The 26,690-nt window shown below is 39.0% G+C and overlaps 1 protein-coding gene across 1 annotated transcript in view; it reads right to left on the minus strand.

Moving 5' to 3' along the window:
* Nucleotides 1-26,690, minus strand: part of SORCS1 (sortilin related VPS10 domain containing receptor 1) — a 476,329-nt gene that overhangs the window by 52,210 nt on the left and 397,429 nt on the right. The window contains exon 18 of the mRNA XM_046654074.1: nucleotides 15,071-15,242. Coding sequence (XP_046510030.1) covers nucleotides 15,071-15,242 — 172 coding nt within the window. The remainder of the gene's footprint in view (nucleotides 1-15,070; nucleotides 15,243-26,690) is intronic.

Genomic DNA, 26,690 nt, shown 5'->3' on the forward strand with positions numbered 1-26,690 from the left:
TCAGATGCTATTTCCTTTTGACATACCCAAGAGAACTGGGGCAAAGAGAGGTTAACGATGCCTAAGGGCCCACAGCTAGTAGGAGACTTACCTAAGAAAGGGTTTAAGATTATCTGTGGGTTAACTTTACCCATGCAGCTCAGTGCTTGTGGAGCCTCTTTAATTGAGTTACTTGTAATACCTTTCAGAGGGGGAGGAAGGAGGTAACAAAGGAGAGGCATCGCTTTCTTTTCTTTCTAGACTCTCTTACTGGCTTTGACTCTGTTTCCCTCTCTGACAATATTTTTGCTAAGAAGTGGAAAGAAGGGTTTGCACGAACCACACTCTTATGTCTTCCCTCTGGTGAAGCAGTATCAGGTTCTCTATCTATAAAGAAGATAGAGAAAACAGGAAACAATAGGTATTCATAATCAGTAGTCAAGAAACTCATGTGTATAATTGAGAGTTACTTCAATCTAATAAATCACAAGTCATCACTCCTGCAACAGAGCTCAGGCTGGGAAATATCTAGACCAGCACATAAAGTTCTTTAGATCTAATGCCCTTTAGGCACACGCCCTAATATAGACAGAGAACTGAGAATACTAGCGCAAAAGAAGTGCCCAAGAAAGGCAGAAAAGTCACGTGAAATCCATATGGGGATTCTCCAAGGGCATCACTGACTTCTCTAGTAGAAAAACAAATATGTAAAATGGCCCTGATGAAGCCAAGATTAACCTGAGGAATGAAAGGTGTGTGAACCTATCAGTTCCTGTAACAGGGCTTCAGAGAGAAGTGGGAAACAAATACTACAGTAACTCCACACTGACAGCCTCAGTCTAGCAGTGAGACTCCACGATGCTCCTGAAGGCCTTCGGGACCCACCGCAGAGAGAACCCGGACTCATACATCAGACACTGGCCCCTGCAAAGCTTTAGAGGGCGCCCGACGCTGGCTTCACTGACAGTCAGTCTCAAAAGGGGCCTTAAAGTCCATGCAGCAAAAACTACATCATAGAGAAAGGACTATTGTCTAACCCATTTTTATATTAAAAAAAGGCAAAAATAACACAGTATATATACTATAAGCCTGTGTGTGTTTGTGCATGCACAGAGAAAGGTGCTGGCAAATATAATCCAGCCTGCTAACACTAGTTACCCTGGGGGCGAGGTCAAGCGAGGAGCAGAGGGAGATTAAATCCCAGAAGGATTATAAGAGAGAGGAAGCACTGGGCCGGCCTGGTGGTGTAGTGGTTAAATTTTCACACTGCTTCAGTGGCCCGGAGTTCACGGGTTTGGATCCTGGGTGCAGACCTACACACAATTCATTAAGCCCAGATGTAGTGGCACCCCACATACAAAACAAAGGAAGATTGGCACAGATGTTAGTTCAGGGACAATCTTCCTCACCAAAAAAAAAAAAAAGAGAGAGAGGAAGCAAATGAGGGGAAATAAAGATTTCACCAAATTTAGAGAGGGCGTGGAGTATACAATAGCACAAGAAACATCGCAAGACACCACATTCTATCTCACTGTCCCTGGACATATTTAAATATTGATAAAGTATGTGGGAAATAACCAGAAAGTAACACAGACATTGGTTACATTGATGATGCTCTACAGTCAACTTTGGTCTTGGATTTCTATTGGTATTTTAATGCTGTTTTGACCACAAAGTAAGATAAAAAATATCACTAAGCAGAATTGAGTGACAGAAACAAAAATCAGATCATTTCAGTTTTTTCTTCTCCTGGTTAATGATATTTAGTCAGGGTGCGGTGCGTGAAATAAAAGTAGCCCACTATTGCCCTGCATACTCTACTGGACGGAGGGAGATTTAGACTCAGGTGAGCAGTCTTGACAAGAAACAGGAAAGGAGATAGCTATGGAGAAGAGATTTCATCAGCTGGAAGAGACGAGTATGTGGAGAGAAGTGCTATCCACCTTGTGCTTATCCAATAAGAGCGAACACTTGCATGTGACTTCTTGCATAAAGTGTGCAGGTAAGACTGTTCTAGAACATTCCCTGATGCTCACTAAGGGAGAAGATAGAACATTTCTTGAAAGTTTACTGTGCCAGAAATAATAACAACTGCTCTCTATGTAGCATCTTGTTTAATCGTCAACGCTAAAAGACTCAGACATGAAAGACTTAAAATTTGCCTAGAGGCACAAGATAGTTTGAACAAAGCTTTTCTTCACTCCAAGTTCAGCACTTCTACTACTCGTTCAGAGAAGACACTCAAACTATTGTATTGTGCTTATTCCCAGGTGGGTGCTGAAGACTAGATTCACTCATAGGTGAAACCAGAGAGCTTTTGTAAGCTTCAGTAACTAAAACCCTTTAGAGAAATGCCAACATGGATCGAATTCTTCATCACACAGTGATGTAAGCGGAGCCCAGGGTAATATACCAGGCTCTATAAAATACTGTGGGAGCTGCAAAACGTGTTTATGAAGACCCCTGGTAATGTGAGTGTTCAACCAAGAGTGAGATGACTCTAAACAGGAAACAGCTGCTGTAACTGTGTTGGACCTGCCATTTTATAAAGGCAAACTGAGCCCTTCAAGCACAGACCATCACCAGTCTATGATAACAGGCACTTGCACATGCCCTATCTTCTGTTCCTAAGCAAGTTCTTGGTCCTCTCTGGTATCCCTTCCAAGAGGTGCTACATTGCCGGAAGCTGAGGCTGCCTTTCTGGATCAGCTGGGAGAGTGTTTCTTGGGTCTCTTGTTTCAATCACCCTCTGGACTTCTTTTCAGTTTCAAAATTGAGCTCTGGACAACAATCCCAAGATATCTGGATAGTGGCCTAATTGCTGAAGAGAGAGTCATCCTCCTCCCCTCACCTACTCAGAGATGGTTTCCTATAGCACAGGTGTTTCTCCAAATGCACAGACCCCCAAGCTTCTCTGCAAGCAAAGGCAACGGGGAACTTGGATGCTCTGAGCTGGGGGAAGAAGGTCCACACAGTGAGGAGGGAGGTGCATGGGGATTTATGACTCACTAAAGAGCTCAGGGCTGACAAGGCCAGTGACGCCAGGGAGATCAGACTAGGGACCCACCCACCCATTGAACTGGAAACATGATATTTCACCTTCTCGCTGATGAAATGCAAATGACTGGGTCCTTCTTCAAGGACTATAATCCTTGGGATTTGCCTAACTAAACACCCAAATACTTCTGGATAGAAGGTTCAGGCCAAGAATTTCCAATTGGAACATCACAAAATAGTTTAATCCTTCACTTGCAAATGAGCCATAGCACCTGTGTTTGAATGAACCACAAATTTCCAAATTTCCTTTTTATGTCTTCTGTACTTGGTCTCTGGCTTAGAACAGAACAGAATACCACAAGGCAGGAGGAACACTTGGCTTGTTGTGAGCAGATAAATGACTGTTAGCCAAGGCCTCTTTCCTCCATCTAGATATTGCGGTATGGAGAGGTCAGAACCATGACCTGCTGGGCTTTGTAAACACTTTTTAGGTGATAAAGTGACATTGCTATACTGTTACCACTACATGGTAGCTTTAGGAATTACCTCAGCAGGAAAATTATGGGGCTGCTAAATAACATAAATCTTATAAATGGTTTTGAATGAGTTTGTAAAATCACTCTAAACATTTATGTACGTAATAAGAACAAAATAGTACTTTTTAATAAAAATTATACTTTTTTTTAAAGAGTAGTAGGAAGATTCGTTTAGCAAAAAAAACCTATGTAAGGAGTTTTTCCTAGGAGTAAAATATGTAATAGAAATTTGTTAGCTTTATTAGAAGAAAGAAGAAAAGGCATGATGCATTCATGGAGAAAATGCAGAAAATACATAAAATGAGGAAAAAGAAAATTCATATCACCCATAATGGTACCACCCATAGATGACATTGTTAGATTGGTGAATACCATATTAACCAATGAGAATGCATGTGGACACACACACAACAACCACAACAACACTGGAATCATTGCACTGTTTTACATTATGCTCTCAGCATTTTTAAATAGCTTTCAAAATTTTTATATCTAGCATTGTTTGGTGGACTTGACCAAGTCATAAGATCCTGTCTATGAAACAGATATCTAATTTCTTGTCCCGGATGTCACTCTAACACTTCCAAATTATGAGTCTGTTGTGATGCAGGTGACTTTACAGAGGTACCATACGTGGAAGAGGAGCTCTACAGAAGTCAGGTGGAAACCTGGGAGTTAGGAGACCTAGTTACATGCCCTTTGAAATGCATTTTACATTTGAACCTCAATTTTTTTAACCTGTAAATTAAAGGTGGGCAGAATGATGATGATCCAAACTGTCATTTCTAGTCCAGATAACCTGCGATTTTTATAATTGAGTATTCTTGTTATTGGCATTACTGGACACCCACACATATTCCCACATCCTTTCAGGCTGCTGAAATAATCTCAGCTCTTAGGTGAAGATGCAGAACTTATTCAAGCGCTATCGTCACATGGTGGACTTTCCATTGCACATAAATGGTAGGTTACAGTGAGGACTGAGCTAGTAAGGCAGAGAGTCAAGGAATAGCGAGTGGGAAAGTGTGAAGCCAGAAACCTGAGGAAGTTATACACCTGGGTGAGAACCATGTGGTTTGGTGAAGCCCTGAATCAGGGGTGGTGGCCACTCATGTGGATGAAAGGGGACTTCAGTGTTGCAGGGCTTAAAGCAGATAGGCTGAGAGATTGAAAACTCAAACTGAAGACTATTTCATGACTCCAGCCCTCAGAATGTTCACTGAACTGGAACTTTCAGTAATGAGCCAGTTCTCTCTCTTTGCTTGTCAAAGCAGACTCAAGTTCTTTGCAAACATCTACTCCCTGAAACCCTAAAGAATAGCGATACCCCAATGTATGTGGACCAGTACAGAGGGGAGAGGAAAGTGAAGCCTTAGAAAGAGTCGCAAACCTATCCGACCTGAACTTCAGACACTAGGCCTTTGGCTAAAGACAACTTACATCGCCAGCGTCATTTCCTCTCTTCCTTTTTAATCTGAAACAACAAGGGAGAAGAAATGAAGTGGCTCAATTACCTTGCTAGAGTCAAAGAGAATAAAGCTGAGTGGAGTAAGGAATAATACATGAGAAAGCCTCTTAAATCTCTACGGTTCATTGAAATCAGCTCCTGTTCCTTTGTGTGGAAGAAGAAAATAGTTGAGACTTCTGAGTCAGATCTGAGCTGCTTAGAGACTGATACCCGCCTAGGCTTAACACTGCCTGCTAACTCTTTGTGCCATCTCTAAAAGCCCCGATTTTTCTCCAGATGAAAAAGTAGGTCAAATTCTTTCATAAATTCAACAAATGAATGTCTCATGAAAAAACTGATCAAGAGTCATCTTTCTACCCTCTGACGCTGGCAGCATCCTGCAATATTATGTAGTGTTATTACCTTGTGGTTACTCTCAGCCTTACTCTCAGGCGGCTATAAGTCTTTAAACGTATGTGAAATTACAGATCATTGAAATTCATCTAATGAGGACACAGCCTTCACGTTTTGCAGTTAAATCTCACAGAAGTTATAATCATGAATTTTCCTTATTAGGCACCAGTCTTTGTATGTAAATTGAAGTATTAAAACAATGAGATACAGATCAAAGTTTTAATTTTAGTCCCTTGCCTCAGATTTAAAAGTCTTAAATTATGCAGTGAATTGCATCTCTTTATTCTTACAGCTGTTTAAAACAGATTTAATTATCTTCCCTAACACGCAGACACTACTTTTGCCCAGCAGTCCTCTCAAATGAATGCTTCCAAAATTGGTTTTGTTGAGTTCTTAAGACTGATTAGGCCCTTTGTCATCCATCCCGTGCCTTCAGCTTCTTCCATTGGATTTCTCTGGGAAGCTGAGTTATCACGTTGAAAGCCTATAGGTTCATTAGGGGCTATTAGATGTCCAGAGGACATCCATCTTGAGGGAGCCGCCAGACAGAGAGATGCCACCTCTCATTGGATGGTTAGGTCTCAGTGCACACCTGTGATTAGCTTCCTAAAATTCAGGTGTAGTTGAAAAATGTTTGGCTCCTCAGACACAAATCCATGGGCTCCTCCCCTCACCTCTTGGTTGGTCCCTGGATCAATTGTTCTTTGTCCTTAAGGAAACGATGCAGAAATGCATTGTGTGTATGTGTGTGTGTGTGTGTATGTGTGTGTGCATGCAGGTGCACTCATGCAGCATGTGTGTGCTCTTGGATCTGCCACAATGAGCGAGTCTGGGATGGAGTCTTTCATTACAGTATATTTGGAGAGAACCCTTAAAGCAGCAAGGATGGGGTTCCTGACAATGGGGCTTTTCATCAACTTTAACAGAATTATGTGGTTCTCTGAGAAACAGATGAGCCAAGCTGTGAGATTCTGAAGGAGTTGTGCTATGGAGTCATTTTTGTCACCTAGACGTGGAGAGTGGCCTTACATGCTATTTGCAGGAAGAGATTCCATATCTCGCATGCGTCAATTCTGCATGATTCTGGCTTGCGTGTACACTACTGACATGAAGTTACAGGCTGGCATCAGTGAACCTAGCCTTTGAGTATCTTCTGTGAATAAGTAGTTCTTTGCCCTGATTTCATCACGGTTTTCATTGACATTCTTACGTTAGAATTAGGACACACATTACTACAGAGTAAAGGAAGGGATTTAGATTTCAGATGAAGACTTTAACATGTTTTTGATGATATTCGAAATTCAAGAGTCTTTTCCTTTTAAGTTTGGGTTTATCCCTACACTCCTTGGGGAAGCCTATCCAAATTCACACACATTTATTGAGTTCCTATCAGCATGTTAGGCACCATGAACAGAGGTGCTGGAGCTGCAGCCGGGCATGGTCTGATTCTTACCTTAACAATATTTATAATTTACTGGGGGATGCCAAAAAAAAGAATTACAATATAATGCAGTAAATTAGTTTTTCTTTTTGTTTTGAATGAATACAAAATATTAAGTATTTTGAATTTCATGTGGTTAGATTTTTATTTAAAACTTGATACAGCAGAGGGCCTAATTAACCCAAAACGTCTATTTCCACAAACTGAAGTATGTCTATACATGAATGAAAAGTACATGATGTAAAATTGGAACTCAGTAAAATATTTGTTCAAGAACAAATAAACACACATGTCTAACTACTTGGTTGGGCAGTTGATTCCTCAGGTCTCTGATGCTTTAGTTGACACACATAGGAGATGGAGCCCACATGAAGGTTTTGTATACAAGTGTGGACAAAGAAAGGTGGGTTGCATCAGTCACTGGCCCAATCTAGCCCCAGAGACAGAAGACAAGTCTACAGGAGAAGCTGAACCATGAGTAAAACCATGAGACACAGAGGCATAATCTTTGGTGCCCAAATGACAAAATATACCGACTTGGAGAGTTTTCTGCCCACCTCTGCATTAATCATGCTGCAGTGTCACATCAGAATGTAGCCAGGCCCTCCTGGCCCCTTTGGCACCTGGGGGACTTGCCGCTTTAGAGGCATCAGAAGCATGGCATTAAAATCTCTATTGTTATGAAGAATTGGCATGAGGAATAGGTGCAAGAGTCAGACACTATATTCAAAACAAATTTAGGAGCATCAAATTCAAATGAGAAGTGGACTCAGAGATTTTGAGGAGGCTATAGAGGCCTCATGCATTGCCAGTGGCACGTCATGGGGTTTTTGTTTTGGATTTATTTTTTTTAAAAAAATCATTATAGCCGAATTCATATCCAAGGCTCTGGAGAAGTTTAGTATACAGGGATAGTAGACTCCTCAAGGGCTGCAGTCATAGCCATCCTATGTTTTCCAATATTCTTTAGAATGGATAAAACAGCTTCAGATATGCAGTAGCCATTCAGTAAAGGCATAGTTTTGCAAAGTAGGGGAAACCCAGGATAGGATTAAGCATCTCCCTTTGCTGAAATGATTTTCAACAGTGATCCCAAACCATGAATATGCTTGGAAAATCCAGGAGGAAAATCTTGATTTATATATTGACGAGTGTCTAAGAATACAGCAGCAGCCATAGACCAGAGTGGCTTGGGCGTACATAATTTTGCCTATTCTTGATCTTAGTTACTACCTGCCCCCAGCCAAGCATTTCTAGGGAGCCTTAGGAACTACACGAAGTTCTTTCCCAGAAAATGATTCTTTCCATCATAGAGAACCAATAGAAAAGCAGGATACCATAGAGCCTGGATTTGACTTCTGGCTCTATTACTTAGTAGCTGTGTGATCTTAGGTAAGTCATTTTGCCTTTTTGTGCTTCCACTGTGCCATCTATAAAATGACAATGGTGATGATAATAGCTACTTGCACAGGGTTGCTGTGAGATGTAAGTAAGACAATCCATGAAAGCACTCACAAACTGGACCGTAGTTAGTCTCAATAAATGTTGGATATTCAAATTATTATCATTGCGCCAAATTTCAATGCTCCCCACCTTCTCAGAGACACCCTGCCTTTCTTTATTCTATATTGCTCATCATAGGCATCACCCACTCCTACATATATAATCCAGAGTTAGCAGAGAAACTGATGTTGTTTTTGTAAAGAGAGCCTGTGAATCATTAGCAAAGAATCCCACAATCAAATGAGAGGTCCCCAGGGCCTCCTGACGTGGTGACGGTCCTTTTAGCTTGGTGCTCTGCACTAGGAGACAAAAGCATCAAGGGGCCAGGTCTGACAGCTGATGGCAGCAGATTTCATCCCTGTTATTGTAGCTTTGTCCACTCAAGTGGAACGAACTGACTTGCATTTTTTTCCCTTCTTGCGCCCAGAAGGCCTGAATTTACACATCTTAGAACCAGATTCCCCAATCTGTTCCCACATCACTCAGCCAAGTTTCAGATGCCTGACGATCTTTGTTACATGGAAAGCAAAGTCGAACAGATGAGAGCCTGGCCTCTGTCCCTGGAGGGTGTACAAAGATGCAGCTGACCAGGAGTGAGTTCTTGTTCCAGATCTTGCTCTGTTGTGTTCTTAGAAATGGAACAAAAATCTGAATTCTGAAGCCTCTTCCAACATAAACATCTGATACTTCAAAAGATGATGTTCTTCTGAGTATCATAATCCGTTTCCTTATGTCTCTGGGAAAGGGTCCTTCATATTCACCACACAGGTAAACACAGGGTATAGAATTGGCCCAGAAAATGAATCCTTCCCTAAAAGTCCCTAGAAAGTTTTCTTTCTTTTTCCTTTTTGCCTCTAAAGACCTAAATAAAAAGCACTATATTTTATTTGAATTTCCAAAATTATTTGTAAGTAGGCTTTTTGTTGAGGATAATGTACATCAAGAAACATATACAAATCATTAAATACACAACTTGATTTTTTATAAAGTGAATGCATCCATTGATCACCAAGAAATGAAAAATGTCCAGTATCCCCTAAATCCCCCTTGCCACTCCCCCTCCGAAGGTAATCATTATTCTCATTTCTATCACCACAAATTAGCTTTGCCTATTTTTGCAGTTTAATTAAATAGAATCGTAGAATATGTATTTTTTCAGTCTGATTTTTTTTATCTTAATATTGGATATGAGATTCATCCAAGTTTTTGTAGGTAGCAATAGTTTTTTCTTTTTCATTGTTGTAAGGTATCCCACTTAATAAGTATACTGTAATTTATTTTTCCATTCTACTGTTGATGAATGTTTGTTTCCAGTTTTGAGTTCTTATGAATCATAACTCTGCCATGCATATTATTTTTCATATTTTCTGGTGCCTATCTGTATGCATTTTTGATGAGTATATACTTAGGAGTGGAAATGCTGGGTCATAGGTGTGTATATATTCAGCTGCAGTGGTTCATGTCAAACAGATCTCCAAAGTGGTGGTACCCATGTATGTACACTCCAGACAGCATGTATGAAAGATGAATTGCCCCAACAACGACTCTTGATATTATTAGATTTTTAAAATATAAATCTTTTGATGGGTGCACAGTAATATCTTATTATAGTTTTAAGTTGCATTCCCTTGATGAGTAGTGATGTTGAGAATTTTTTTATATGCTTACTGGCTATTTGGTTACCCTCTCTGAGAAGTCTATTTAAGTCATTTGTGTATTTTCTATTGGTTTGCCAGAATTTTTCTTATTATTTTGTAGGATTTATTGATATTTTTCTGGGTATGAGTCCTTTATTGAAGGTATTACAAAAACCTTCTTTCTTAAAAACAGCTTACCTTTTTAATTTCTAAAGTGTCTTTTGAAGAAAACAAATTCTTAATTTTAATAGTCTAATTAAATTATATTCTCCTGTATACATAATAGGTTTTGTTTTCTGTTTAAAAAATATCTTTGCCTAACCCAAGGTCATGAAGATAACTCTTCTGTGTTTTGTTTTAAACAATTTAGTTTTACCTTTCAAAATTACAATAACAGTCCTGTTAGAATTATTTTTGTGTGTCACAAGAGGTCAAGATGTATGTATTCCCTCGTGGATATTCAATGTCACAGCACCATTTACTGAAAAGATTATAATTTATCTACTGTACTGCAGTGTCTCATTTGTCAAAAAGGTAGGTACACATACGGTTATGTTTCTTGACTCACTATTTCCTTTCTTGGTCAGTATGTAGGAGATATCTATCTATAATATATACAATAGATAGATAGATAGATATCTCCTACAAACATATATATATATATGCCCCCACCACACTCTCTTAGTTACTATAGTTTTATAATAAATCTTGACATCTGGTAATGTAAGCCATCCAATTTTGTGAGTTATCTTCAAGATTATCTTTGCTATTCTTGAGCCCTTGCATTTTCATATAAGTTTTATGATCATCTTGTCAATTTTAACATACAAAAATATGCTGGGGATTTTATTGGAATTGCCTTGAATCTAAGATCAGCATGGGGAAAACTGGCATCTTTTCATAATATCGCATCATCCAATCCATGATCATGGTGTCTCTCTCCATTCATTTATTTTTCAAAATTTTTTCCCAATGTGTTGTAGTTTTCTGGGTAGACCTATTGAAAATAAGTTGTTATATTTGTCTATAAGCATGTGTTATAATTTGATGGTATTATAAATTATAAATGGTTTTCTATTTGTTTAGAGGATTTATGTCTCAAAATCAAGACTGACTCTAAATATAGCATAATTAAAATGTGTTTGAAATTAGCAATTAACACAGGTTTGAAAATTAGACCAGTGTAACAAAGTAAAGTATATAGAAATAGACCCACATGTGTATGGTCAATTGATTTACGACAAAGACTTATAGCAATTCAGTGTGAAAAGAATTGTTTTTCAATGCTTCTGGGTAAATTGGATATGCATATGAAAAACTATACAAACCTTGGCCCCTGCCTGAAACAATTTTATTCAAGATGGATCATAGACTTAAATATGAAAGCTAAAGAGAACACTCGTGGTATGATATCTTCACAACCTTGAGTTAGACACACACTTCTTAAGCAAGCCACAAAAATCACTAACTATTTATTTTATGTAATAACTGATAATACTTAGGTTTATATTTACCATTTCAGTATTTTTTCTATTTGTCTCAAAGGCAGTATGTTCCTTTTTCTCTCTTTTTTGCCTTATTTTGGATTAATGAGGCACTCTTAATATTCTTCCAATTCCCCTGTCAATAGCTTGATAGTTAAATATTCTCTTACTATTCTTTTAGATGTTACTCTAAATATTAAAGCATACATTCTGGACATGCGGTGTCTAATATAAATTAATCCTTTTACCTCTTCATGGATATTTCAAGGAACTTAAACCACTTTAACTCCATTTCATTCCCTCCTCATACTATATTATTGTTATGTATGTATTTTAATTCTACATATATTTTATAGTCATACATATTTTATTATCATACATATATTTTGTTTTCATTTATTTTAATTCTACATATATTTTAAATCCAACAGCTTATTATCATTATTTGTCTGAAAGTTATTAATTTCAATTTACCCACATATAAACGCTCTTTTTTGCTCTTCATTTTTTCCATGATGTTTGTGCTTTTGTCTGAGGTCATTTTCTTTATGCCTGAAAAATTACCTTCAATATTTCTTTTTATTAGAGTGTCCTTCTGGGACTCTAATTATATATATGTTCCTCCCTTTCACCATTTTCCATTTGTCTCTGATTATTCTTTTCTCTATTTTCTATCATTTCACTCTTATCCTCCAAATGCTATATCTCCTACTGTCCTTTCTGCCAGTTAACTGATCCTTTTGGATCATCTTCATCTGGGTTCAATCTGCTTTAAACTCATCTAAGTTCTTAATATCAGTTATTATATCTTTATTTCTACAACTTTCGTTTGATCACTGCTTTTGACTGATTCCTACTATAGGGTTAAACTTGCTACCTTGCCCCCTAATCAAGAACGTATTAATCATATCTCAGACAACTGTTCTTTCAATGATCAATCAACTGTATCTCAGACAATGCTGCTTTCTTCTCCCTCTTGGTGCTGTTTCTTGAGATATCTATAACTTTTTAAAAAATGAAATGCCCAACATTTTATATTAAAAATAGGTATGACCTCTGATTTATGTTATTTTCCTGTAAAGAGGATTTGATTTAGATTCTGACAGACATTTAAAATTGGGGAAAGTCACTCTGATCTATTCAGAGACTGAAATAATTTCAGGTTGGATTTCAGCATTTAGAGAGCCTGTTCAAATTCTGGTTTGTCCTTACTTCTAGGATTAAGCTTTCTAAGAGTCTCAGGAACCTTGTGTTGTATTGTTCACCAGGGCTCTCCTCCTTCACAGTCCCTGAACTCAAATTTTTATTTCCCAAAACAGGATTACTTCTAAAACTATGCTTGATTTCTTGTCCTCTTAGTGACGACTTTACATGTTGCCTGTGTCACTTAAGTGTTGTCAAATAACTCAAGGAGAAAAAGGGCACAGAGTATTGTGCTTCCTCTTTATGCTTCCCTTCTCTTTAGAAGTGACCTCCTTAGTCCCAGTGGCCATGGTGGTCTCCAAGTCCAGCTTTTATACTTCCAGCCTTGTGAGTCCACCAAGATCTGTTCAGCCAACACTTTCCATCTGGCCTTGTACTGGGAACCTGAATCCGACCTCCTTACGGTGTGATGTATAAACTGGCAAAGTTCTTGAGGGGGAATACAGCAGAAAATGCTGGACTCACCATAAGGAATTTCCCATCTCTCAAGAAAAGAATTTTTGCTTCTCAAATCCTCTTCATGGTTCCCTCATGCTCATCTTCCTCCTTCTCTCTCTCTCTCACTCTTGCTCTAAATTTATACATATATATTCGGTTTGCTGCAAGCTAATCTGTCATAGCCTCGGGCAGAAGTTCCCAAAGATTTTATTTCTGTGAAATGCGAGCAACTGTGGCCTAAATTGGCCTATATTTCTCTTGTTCCAACTGAAGAATTTTGGGAGACCTCAGTATTTAGAAGACTGGGCATGGTCCAAAGGCACTTATTAAGGAGATAATAGAAAGGAGTATTAGAACAGTAGTTCTAAATGGTCCTTGGACCAGAAGCATCAGCATTACCCAAGTCAGAGTTTCAAACTCATTATTTCACAGCTGGTTTTTCTACAGAAATTAAAATACTAATAGTTTTGATCCAACCTGACAAAGCAATCCTAACTGCTTCATCTTTTCCCCTTCAAGGCATACTCCAGAGCCTCAGACAACTCTATCCCCCTTGACTTTGCCCTTGTTTTTTTTTTTTTCTCTCTTGCAGTATGACGTGTAAACTACGACCCTGTTAGCAACACATTTTCTTGGGCCAAGCCCCAACCTACTGAATCAGAATCTTTGAAGATGGGGCCCAGAAAACTATTTATTTTTATTGAGGTCATATTGGCTTATCACACTGCATAAGTTTCAGGTGTACATTGTTATATGTCAGCTCTGTATAGACTGCATCATGTTCACCATCAATAGTCTAGTTTTTATTCGTCACCATACATATTTGTCCCTTTATCCCTGCTTTAACATGCTCACCAGGTGATTCTTATGCATGTTAAAGGTTGAAAGCCACTTGGCTAGCAGAAGAGGAAGCTGGAAGTCAATATTGCATATATTAGTCCTGGTGTCATTATTAATTTTTAAATCCCTTTGTATGCACGAGGCCTAGCACAGTGCTGACCATATTTTAAAGACTCAGAAAACATGGTTGAAGGTAGGACCGTCCAGTTTAATAACTGAAATCATTTAATAAAAGTGTTTCTCCTTTATAGACCATCTTCCTCATGTACAAAATGACAAAAATGCCTGTGTACATTCTAAAATACATAGTATAAATTTCATGTTATCCACCATCTAAATATTCATAAATTTCAGACAACCATAATTTGGCAAATAATAATTGATGTTTATAAGGATATCCCTGAGGTGCTACAAAAATACAAGCTCAATTGCCAAAGAAAATATACTCAATTATGTTTATATTGGCCTTAGTGCCATATGTATGACCAGCAAGTTGCCACTGGAAAAGAAAAGCTAAGACTTCTGGTTGAGAGAGGAGGATAGCATTACGGTCATGTGCTCCATAACGATGTTTCTGCCAATGACAGACCACATATATGACGGTGGTCCCATAGACTAGTACCAAGTAGCCTAGGTGTATATTAGGTTGTGTCATGTAGGTTTGTGCAAGTACACTCTATGATGTTTGCACAATGATGAAATGGCCTAACGATGCATTTCTTGGAATGCATCCCTGTCATCAAGGGATGAGTGATTGTAGTATCTTTTAGGTTAGTTGAGTATTTGTGTGTGTTCAATTATTCCAGGAATACTATTAATATATTCTGGGAAAACTTTTTGCTACAAAAGAGCAAATAAGGCAAGGTTAAATCCAAACAGAACCCCCAAGAAGTGAGATATTAAGTAGGCGTGAAGAACAACTTGAAGTGAAATGAAAATAATTGAAGAAATGTGTCTGAGAAGATGAACTGATAACAATAACAAGAAAAAAAAAACCAAGGAACTAAGAGTAGAATAAAACAAAAATTTTAAGCACTTAAAACTTTTTAAAAATATGTAAACAAAAACAAAAAGATATGTAAACAAATCATGATTTCTTTGGAAAACTCACTGGCCCCAGAAGACAGAAGTGAGACAGGAGTCAGTCCTACCTCTTCCAACTGTACCATGAGAGTAACATTGTGCCCTTGTTCCGCTGTCAACTTTCCATCAGCAGTGACGATCCGGAGCCCCCGCGGGGCCTTCCCGGGACACTTCTGTGGTTTGGCAGTGTATTGTTCTCTCACTCCATCAGTGCAGTTATTGGAAACCACCTTCCTATACCTAAATGGAGAAAAGCTCAAGTTGTAATCCAGTTCATTATAATTCAGATCACTCCCAACCTTTTAAGCTGGATCTACTGCCTAGCCCTGAGGGCTATCAATAACTACATTTCATGTTGCTCTGAGGATTAGAGCTAATTCATACAAAGCACCCAAAAGAGAAATCATCACAGTAACACATTGCACCTATCATTAGTACTTTAATATACCTCTTTTATTCATTTAGTCAACCGTTGAATCATTTTGCCTCGGAAGTATGGGAAATGCACAGCAGTAGAAGACAAAGTCCTTTCCCTCACTAAATTTATAATGTAGTTGAAGAGACATAAATGGATAATCTAGGAGATACTTCTAGAGTTAGAATGAGTAACATCTCTTGCAAGGGAATTTGCAATTCAGAGAAAGAATAGATTATGATGAATTATATGATTTAACATTATATCTCATAGAGGACCATAAATAAGGGTATGGTGCCCAAAGCTGGCTACGCTTGATACTTTCTACTCAATAGTTCATGAGGGGTTACTCTGGCTAAACTATTGACACCTCACATTAAGAAGACTTTAGTCTGCAGATTGAGTAAATCCTTCCTACTCTTTTGCTTATTTCTTCTTGTTTTAGCTTTAACAGAAAAAAACAAATTACGTTACAAATTTATCCTACATAATTTATCAGATTCATAGTAAATTAGAATCTGTGGGTTTTGGATGACCCATCCTTAGGACTTTTGAGGCTCAGTGTTATCTATTCATTATCTTTTTCTGTGGGATCCACAGTAACTATTTTATGTAGTCATATAACCAATTTCCACAGTCTACTTGCCTAGAGTTACTGGTAGAACACAAACTGGAACCAATCAAAGCCCAAGGTCTTTCCACTCTTCTAGACCAGGAGTTGACAAAATTTTTATATAAAGGGCCAGACAGTCTATGTTTTAGCTTTGTGTGTTATCTGGTCTTTATCTCAAGTACTCAACTGTTTGGTTGTATCATGGAAGTAGACATAGATAATGTATAAAAGAATGGATGCAACTAGGTTCCAATAAAACTTTATTTACGAAACCAGCAGTGTGACAGATTTGTCCTGCATGCTAAAGTTTTCCAACCCCTTCAATTCTAGCCAATGTCCTTTCCTCTGTTCCTGAGTCTCAGGATTGACTACCTAAAAGCATGATTGAGAAAGTCCAATTAAATACTGTGTGGGATAGTGCTTTGAATACTATGGACACTACAAGGTCAATTACTAACATTTAATTCATCTCATAGGGTAGTTGCAACGATTAATGTACACAGAGTACTTAAAACCACCCTGACGATTAGCAAGTACTTATGAAATATTACCAATTATTTTTATTTAATATTATTATTATTTATCCTACCTGTTCTTAGGATAATGGCCTTAGGGTAAGTCGCAAATCCTATAATCTAATGCACAAAGCCCTCCACAAGCTAAGTTCATTCTACTTTTCTGGACTCTTTCTCTCCAACAAGCTCATTCTGCCCTAGCCAAACCTCTCTTTTCAATCCTCTTAAAAGTACTTCTTTTCTTTTGCTCTCTCTGCTTCTATGTTCTCTCACATGCTCTAGCAGCTACCTAAAAGTTACCCATGCTTTAATTTACAGCTTATCTCTTGTTTTTCCTTGACTATGATAGTAAAATAGTAAGATAGTAAAACAGTAATAAGTTCATATTTAGAGAGTATTTACTATATTCTAGTCATTGTGCTAAGTTCCTAACATGACTTTTCTCATTTATTTTCAAAATATCTCTAATAAGAAAGGTATTATTATTCCCAATACACAGATGAAGAAATTAAGAGTCATAGAAGTTAACTAGTTTTCTCAAGATCACACAGCTAGGTCCCTAGACAATTTGTCTCTAGAACATATCCGTTCTTTATCACTACACCATACTGCCTCTTTAAATGGAGTAGGATTATCCTTCCTCTAAACTCCTAAAGAAATCTTTATGATTTACTTGATAGGAACCATTTGTGCCTTGTATGATTGTCTTCCTATGTGTGTCTGTGAACTTTAAGCTCCTTGAGGGCATCACTGTGTCCTGAACATGTAAAGCTGATAACGAGGAGGTCCACCCTGGGATGGCTGTACCATTTTAAAGGTTGAAGTATCTCCAGAGCAGTTGGTTATTACCACTGCCCCAAACCCTTCAAACACCTCACCTACCAACCCAGCTATGCTGATCCCTATCCTTGGAGTCCCCACTTCTCCTTACAATCCAGCAACTAAAGAGTCAACACCTAGACCATCAGGCAGCCTCCAAAATGCTGCTCCTGTGCTAAAATCCCTACCTATTCTGATTGGTCCTTGTCACGTCTAAGCATTTTTAACGTGACCTCATCTGATATTTTAAGAAATCTATTGTAGGTGCTTATGAGTGTATGTTGATTAAAAGAGAAAATAATGGCAGGTAGAAGAGAGAAGAAAACAAAAAAGTGCAGGCATTGGAGAATGGTGGAACTCTAGTGCTGGCAAGGTAGCAAGAAAATGCCCAGCAATGTCACGCAGTAATTATGGCATCCCGGTGAATTTAACTGGGATCAGAAATTCCCTGTGTGTTTCAAAGGCAAGGCGCTATCAAACTAAAGGCAGCTTATGCTCTTTGATCACTTAGCATCCAAGCACACCTGTGACTCTGTCTTGGCGAGCAGCTATAAAGGCGTGGGCTCACCATCACCATTGGCATCATCAGCTAGAGAATATTCCTTTTGTTTGTCACTGTTCTGACCAATCACACCCTGCTTTCCTGAATCCTGCAGCAACAGGAGTTCTGCTTAAATCCAAAGCACGAATCCATCCCCCTGGGATTCTGCCACAGAGAAGACCAGTGGTAATTTTTTTAAATGCTCATTAAAAATCATTCTGAAACCATTTTATTTCCTGGATGAAAATGGTATCACATTAGCCCCACCAGACTTGGTCCTGAAATTTATAAGAAAACTGTGCAAAAATACAGAGTTCATTTACTCAAGTAAGCACACACCTGCTTTTTGCATTACAGAATGGTTCTATTTTCATCCCAGCAGCTGTCCCTGGGTCTGAGTTACATAAATGAATAATGCATTTAATATGTTATTAAATGGGGCAGCTACCTCCGTAATAACAAGGCAACTTATGATTATGTTGGACCTAAGCTCTGAATATTACTGGGATGCATTTCGTTGGGAAAGCATTCTTCAATCCGCCAAGAAGAAAAGTGCTTTGTAATGGCAAGGGAGTCTTTGTACAATTACTGAAAAGGAAACATTCTGCAAATGTGCCTTTGATACTACCGACTGCTCATCAGTAGATGGTGTCTTATTAGCTCAGCAACTCTGACTCCATCTATTCTCTTCCTTCCTGTCTTGACACTCCTCTGTCACCTTCTCCTTTTCACCCCTACCTTGTTTCATTTTGCTTCTCTGCTGCCTGCCAATCTTAAAAAAGATGAAGGTCATCATTTTTCTTTGTGAGAATAAAACTGGAAAAAATATTGAAAGACCTCATATTCTGTGATTTTGCTATTTAGTATTTTTTTCCTTGTGATTTTGGGGTAGAATACAGAAGTTTATGACTATTCAGTGTATTGTTAAGGTAACAGTATGGTCTAGCGCAGTAGATTGCAACCCTGTCTGCCCTTTACAATCATTTGGCAACACTTTTAAAATATATGGATGCCAAGACCTAGGTCCCAGGAATTATGATTTAATTGAGCATTCTGGGCATCAGTGTGTTTTTGTGTTTGTTTTCAGCTCCCCTGGTGATTCCAGTGTGCGGCCAGGATTAAAGACCACCTCCCTGGCGGTTAACACTAGTGTTGTGGAACCAAATTGCCTGAGTTTAAATTCAGGCTCGCTCTTACTATATGTACTTGGGCAATTTACCCAGCTTCTCTCTAATGATTGGCTTTTCTGTCTGTAAAATAGGGATAAATACGAAATCTTTTCATCAAGTTCTTGGGAGGATTAAATGAGATAATGCATTCAGAAGGGCTTAGCATAGAATCTGGCACATTGTAAGAACTTAATAAATATTAAAATATCCAAATGTAGCAAAAAGTTAGTATTTGAAGTATTAAATATTAACTTGCTATTATATATCAAGTTCCCTGAAAATAGAAGCTGACCTCTTAGTGCCAAGATTATCTTAAAATCAGATTAGACCATGTCAGTTCCTTTCTTAAAATCATTCAAAACTCCCTATGGCTTAATCTAACGGGTTAAGTTCAGGTTTAAAGTAGAGATTCACGATCTGTCCCCAGTGCACTTGTGTGTGTGTGTGTATGTGTGTGTGTGAGGAAGATTGGCCCTGAGGTTACATCTGTGCCAGTCTTCCTCTTTTTTCTTGAGGAAGACTGTCTCTGAGCTAACATCTGTTGCCAATCTTCCTCTTTTGCTTGAGGAAGATTGTTGTTGAGCTGACATCTGTGCCAGTCTTCCTATGTTTCATGTGGGATGCCACCAAAGCATGGCTTGACGAGCAGTGCTAGGTCCACGCCTGGGATCCAAACCTGTGAACCCTGGACAGCCAAAGCAGAGCACATGAACTTAACCACTATGCCACTGGGCTGGCCCCCCCAGTGCAGGGTTTTTTTTTTTTCCTTTTGAGGAAGATAAGCCCAGAGCTAACATCTGCTGCCAATCCTCTTCTTTTTTGCTGAGGAAGACTGGCCCTGAGCTAACATCTGTGCCCGTCTTCCTCTACTTTACATGTGGGATGCCTACCACATCATGACTTGCCAAGTGGTGCCATGTCTGAACCTGGGATCTGAACCGGCGAACCCCAGGCTGCCAAAGTGGAATGTGCACACTTAACTGCTGCACTACTGGGCCGGCCCCCCCCCCAGTGCAGTTTTTAACCTTCCATTCTTTCCACTTCCTGAGCTCAGGCTACACTGAAGTCTACCTGCCTTCATTTGCCTGCTGCTCAAGCTGCCTGGGATGCTCTTTCCTCCTGTCAAGCTTCTAGTTATTCTTTAAAAATCAGCTTAGAAATCACATTTTTCTGTGAGGTCGTCTCTTCCCTTTTTTCAAAGTAGTTATAACATGGAATGACGCAGGGAGAGCTGGAACTCCAGGTCTTCTTGTAGCCAAGGCAGGTCTATTGTTACTGAGCTATGGTGTCCCTCACTTGTGTTCACAATGAGAAGAATTGAAGTTGTTTAATTTCTTGGCTTGTACTACGTGCTTTTGCTTTCAGGAGAACACTGCCTTGTTACAATGACACTTGAATTAACAAAACAAGAAATGGAGCAAGGCGTGGTGATAGAGAAGGGGCTAGTTCTGGGTAACGTGTATGGCTAAGACTTAAAATCTTCCTAGAGTCAATGTGCCTGTATTTCAACAATAATCCTATGTAGCAGCCATGATGCCAACATTCAGAAAGAATGGGGTTCCACAGCTGACTAAGCAGGTTCCCCAAGTTTCTCCACTCAAGGCGATAGCTCCCAGGACTTTTCTCCTAAATTGAGTAAGCAGGCCTTGGGAGCTGTCAGGAGACAGAAGACCAGGTGGAGGGAAGAAAACTTTTCTTGCATTTAGCAGGATGGAAGCACAAGACATTTAGTCAGAACAGTAAATGGAATGTGACTTCATTTTGAATGTCAGCTTGATGAAATGGGACATATGGCCATGTAAAACAGAATGATTTAATATCAAGAATCATGAAAATGTTTCATGGAATCCATAGCTGAGTCAATTAATTGTACAACTAATTTATATAAGGAAATTTTCCCTTCTTTGAGCACCTGCAGTCCAACGAAGCCTACTACTGAATCGTTTCAAATTGGTCACAGACATGTCAGCGCCTGAAGGGGTCTTAAAGACCATCCAACACAATCCCTCCATTTTGCACATAAGGGAAAGGAGATACAGTGTGAGAGTTTCCTAAGGTCACATGGGGGACAAGTAGTGGTTCTGCACCTGTGGACTGAGTCTGGTGTTCTCTTCCGTCTATGTACGCCATGCCAGCTGGATGAGGATCATTAATGCCAATACCATTGATGTGGCCAAGAGCAGCTACCTGAGGAAATATGCTTCCACATACAGTGACTTTTACCTTCTTCATTTGCCAACCCCAATGCCAACTCATGAAAATATGGAAAACCACATCTAAGAAAGGTCCTCTGAAGAGTCAACTGTACAGCAACAAACACCTATTGAGCGTCTGCTGTGAGACTGCACAGCACTTTTCTAGAAAACAGCTACATGGGCCCCTGCAGTACTGAGTCTGTAAGTAATGCAAGTGATTTCTTTTCTGAGGGCTTTAAATACATGCACCCCTTTTAGGGCCAGTTATTCTCCGTGATGCACATTGCAAAATGTTGCTGAGGAGATCAGACTGAACACCAAAATCCCCTCCAGGCACAGGGATGGTGTCACTTAGGAAAAGACCACAGGCCCAAGGACCCTGGAAATAGGAACTCCAGGACAATGGTAGGTTAGCCAAGGTCTAAGTATTTCTATGGTTGATATAGGGAGGAATACATTTATAGAAAGCATTTTAACAACATTCCAAATGTATGTTGACAGTACGGAGATTACTATTTTGAGAGAACTGATGTGTATGTATTTCTTCCTGGACCCATTACATGTTCTTATATAGATACTGAATTAATGCTATTATAAAATCATATTTTTAAGCTTCTTGAGTAAACATCCCCACTGCATATTGAGAAACTAACCCCGAGGAACAATAAGAGCTGGCACTGTACATTCTTTCAGGAGGGATTAATGGTTCTTCTGAAGAAACTCCAGAGACAGAAATTTCTATACACACTTTTTTTTTTTAAATACATCTAGAAATATCTCTAGCTTAATAGCAAGAAGAATTCTGTCCCTTGACAAGATTATCTTGGTTTCTTAGAATAAACCAGCCCAATGCCCACTTTATTTTATATTTACAGAATCTTTTATGGTTGACATGAAACAAGCAATGTCCTAGTTAATTTAGCAACTAAAATTTGCAGCATGTTCCCTGGATCCCAAACAGTATAAACAAGATATAACCATATATAAGTACAACTAAATGGGCTTGTGCTGGTGTGCGTACAAACTGAGATATTTATAGGCACCAATGGAGAAACAAAGAGGAATGAATTTGGGGTTATTTCAGTACTAACATGCAAGAAAATACACAAATAAATACTGATTTCATTTTATTTGAACAAAAGGAACTCATTCATGATCCAGGTAAATGTGTCATCTGCCCTCAGTGGTACCGAGGGCCAGAAATGTGTTTTGGTGTATAGTGGTCTCTAATCTCATTACTTTATGAGCCTATGCAGGTTATTATTTCTGTTTTACAGATGAGAAAACAAGGCCTTAGATTAAATATGTCCTAGATTTCGGTACTGAAGTGTCTATTAAGTATCAAATAAATGTTTGGATTATAGACACAGAATAAAATAAAGTCTTCCCCCTCTTTTCTCCTTCACTCCAGAGGAGCCTTTAGATGATGACTATTGGTGATGGCATCTGCATTTTGTCAAGTGACTACCATCTGCTAGGCATTGTGCTGCATGCTTTATATATAGTATCATATTTAAGCAAACCCCAAAAGCAAATAACAACGTTTTATAGGTTTGAAAACTAAGGCTTAAAGAAGAGAAGCCACTTGATAAAGATAACAGTTAATGGCAGAGGGATTAAAACCTTTATTTGTCTCATTCTAAAATAACTCTGCTTTTCACCAAATAAAACATCCCTCATTATATTTCACTCTCCATCCATTACAGGCTGAGGCCCCAGTACCAGCCTCCTTGTTTTCCCTGGAATGGCTTGCGGAAGGTGTGAGCGCAAAGGGTGAAAAGAGGCGGGAGCCGACAGTGGAGAACATGGCAAGCACTGCTCACACACTGGTCCACAGTGTAATCATTAAAAACCTGACTTCACTGGACCAAGGACTGAGGACTGGTAGTTACAGCCACCTGGAGGGACATTTGGCACCCATTTCAGCTCTTAGTCCAACTATCTTTTCTAAGTCCTAGCCAAAAAATAAAACAAAAATTGCACAACCATTCACTTATACACAGTGAAGCTGATACAAATTTTGGCACCTCCTCAAAACAGCATCTCTATTGGGCATAATAATAACCGATGCTAGAAGGTTTCCATCATGGTGAAGTAGGGAACCCGAGAACACCGCTATATATACAAGGTAATAAGCTGACTGTGAAAGCAAACCATCACCATTTATAAAGGGAGGTATTAAAAAAAAAGGAAAAGGAAGGTTTACCTGCATGCTTCCAACTAAACTCTCTGAAAGGCGATGCTGGGAGATTTGCTTGTTAAGCTTGACTGACATGGGAGAACTGCTTAGCAGACCTCACTCAGTTCAAGTCCTTACTGCCTGACTGCACAAGGGGCTCTGCTGCAGGGGTAGGGTGAGGCAAGTGAGGCGCCCGGGAAGCAAAATTCCTGGAGGCACTCAGTCTCAGCTGACCTTGCACTGTGAGTGCCCTGCACTTCAGCTCAGCCTAAAGCTAATGCGCATTCTGTACTGACTGAGCACGAGATGGCCATGGATGGCTTCAAACTGGCCCTGGAGAGACTGAAGGTGCACTGTGGCTCCTTAATTCTGTAGACCTCCAGGCACTGACACTGGGGCTTGTTCTTGAGAAAACTATAGCGTGGCCCTTTCACCCAGGTCATCTCTTGCTTCTTTTGCCCGAAATGGTCTTCCTCACCTTGTTAAAGGGGGAAATCCTACTCCCCCTTCCTCTCGGCTTTCCCTTACAGAATCTATTGGCATTTGTATTTTAAAGGAAGACGGCAATTAATACAAACTCTAATGTGTGAGACTCACAGGCAGTGTGTGACCAGGAAGCTAGTGTCTTAACCCTTAAGGGGGAGCTATTTGGCAGTGCCTGGATCCTCAGGTCTAAGAAGTAACCAGTTGGCTGGGTGGAATTTGCTCCAGAAGCTAGCAGAAACACCTCCAATTGCCAAAAGAGATTCTAATTATTCTTATATGCTTTTTGGGTTTTTTTCTTTCTTTTAAATTATTTATTTAAAATTGAGGAAGATTGCTGCTGAGCTAACGTCTGTCCAGTCTTCCTCTATTTTATGTGGGATGCTGCCACAGCGTGGCTTGATGAGTGGTGCTAGGTCCATGCCCGGGATCCAAACCCATAGACCCGTGGCTGCCAAAGCAGAGCACGCAAACTTAACCACCATGCTACCAGGCCAGCCCCAGATTACTGTTATATGTTTTTAATAACAATTATTATGGTATGAGAACATTAACTGCAGCATTGTTTATAACAGGAGAAACAGGAAATGACCAAAATGTCTATGAAAGAGGATGACTAGTAATCCTAGGTGTTTAATACTATGGAATTAAAAGAAATTAGATGGAAGGCAGATCTATATATTCTGACTTGGAAACATATTTAAGATATATTTTTGAATGAAAAAGGTAAATAGAAGAACAATATATTTAGTAGGAGATGACATACAAGAATAACTTCCCAAATTAGTTTTGCATATTTTTTCTTGGCATGATTATTCACTGGCAAACACAAAGAAAAGTGTTTGGAAGCACGCATATTGAACAGATCAGAATTGTGTGAGAAAGGGGGCCAGGATAGGGGTGATGATCTAAATTGGCTTTTTAAACGTAGAACACACATATATATATATTTCTTTGTAAATAAATGTTTTTAAGTGAAAAGTTAAATGCTTAATTGCAGCATTGTAGTGGTTACGACATTAAATACTGAATCTGTACATATGAAATGCCCCTGAATCAACACATAGCCAAGCGACATCTGGGGTGAGGGGCTGGAGTGCCATTAAGAATGGCAGAAAGTTCTTTTCCAATTTCATCTACACTGTACTCTTGCCAACTCTTGAATTGATTACAGACACTGCAAATAAGAACTTGATGGTATGGGGCCTTCTTTGAAGATGATTTCAGGCCCCTGTCCCAGCTAAGGGTCTTCTTGTTCCTAATGCAAAATGTGTAGTTTGCACAATATGCTGATCAGTGGGGTCACTATTGTCACCTTTCCTCCCAACTTTAGGGTCCTATGCAGGTGGTCATGCCTCCACCTGTGAGCACCTTACTTTTGAGAGCAGGGCATTTATCCTACCTGCTGATGGCTCGTATTCATTGTAGGTTCTCTTTATGAAAGCTTGCTCACTGCTGCTGATACTTTTTTGAAAAAGTTTGAACAGGAAGATGAAACCAGTGGATGTGTAACTTAACAAAAGTCCTTTGGGGTCAGATGCCACCGCGCAGTCCCCACTGATATGAGCAACCTCTGAGCGTGGAGGTAGAGCCCTAGAAAGTAATGTCTGGGACTTTATGATTCATAAACATAACTGCATTGAAAATATTTATATACCTGGACACATCGATGAATCACATTCTAACTCAAATTTTCATTTTATAGGGCATAAATGAAAAATCCCACTGAATAGGATATTATAATTAAACCATTTCTGATATTTTCTTTTATATGAGTCAGGATTTATTTGGATTTCACATTCTATGAAGCCTATTTAGGGGCAGCTAAAAATGTGTGTGTGTGTGTGTATTCTCCATAAACTGAAAAGGGAGGAATCACGTGCCCTCCTTCGGCCTTAGTACAGGGATTTGAGTAACATCTGGAACAATTTAGACCCCTCTGTACTTCAGCCTCCTCTCACAAATATCAAAAACAGAAAAAGAGAACTTCCTTGACTGATTGTGTTAGAGAAAAAGAAATCGATTCTGAAATTAGCTTTAGGGGTTTCAGATGCCCTTTGTAATGTCTAAACATGCTGGTACATGCAAGTAATAAAACTCCTTTGTTTGGCATTAGTTAATTTATTTCATCAGCCCTTTTCAATTTTTTTCCCACAGTACTAGGTGCTGAAGACCCAGCTGACCCAGTACTGTAAAAATGTTATTTGTATTTTCCTCAGATTTTGTGTTATGGTTCAAATAAAGCACAACTTATTCCTTCATTCAAAGGTTCTAGAAATCCCTAACGTCAGAGATAATATTTGAGGTACATGTCTGTGTTTTTCCCTTCCTTTAAAAGAGTAGCATACATTATTTTGTCAATTTTTTTTCAAAAAAAAACTTTAGAATTTCAAATATAGAAGTACACAAGTGGAAACATGGAACTCCTCACCTCTGCACTGCGGCTGCCCTGAGAAATGAGAAGAGGAATTACCAAGTAGAACTGGCCTATTGGTGAGGTTTCTACCCCTCCCTGTCTTTCTCCTTCTCTTCCTCCCTCTCTCTCTTCTTTTCCTTTTTCTTTCTTTCCCTCACTAACTTTCTAATATCAGAATTTTCAAATATGCACAAATGAGAGAAAATAGTAGAATAAATCCCTGTGCCCACCTTAACTCATCTTCACAAATTATCAATACCTATTCCTTTTTTAATTTTTTTTTTATTGGTGAGGAAGATTGGCTCTGAGCTGATATCTGTTGCCAATCTTCCTCTTTTTGCTT

This window comes from Equus quagga, chromosome 2, assembly GCF_021613505.1.
Source record: "Equus quagga isolate Etosha38 chromosome 2, UCLA_HA_Equagga_1.0, whole genome shotgun sequence".
NCBI lineage: Eukaryota > Metazoa > Chordata > Mammalia > Perissodactyla > Equidae > Equus > Equus quagga.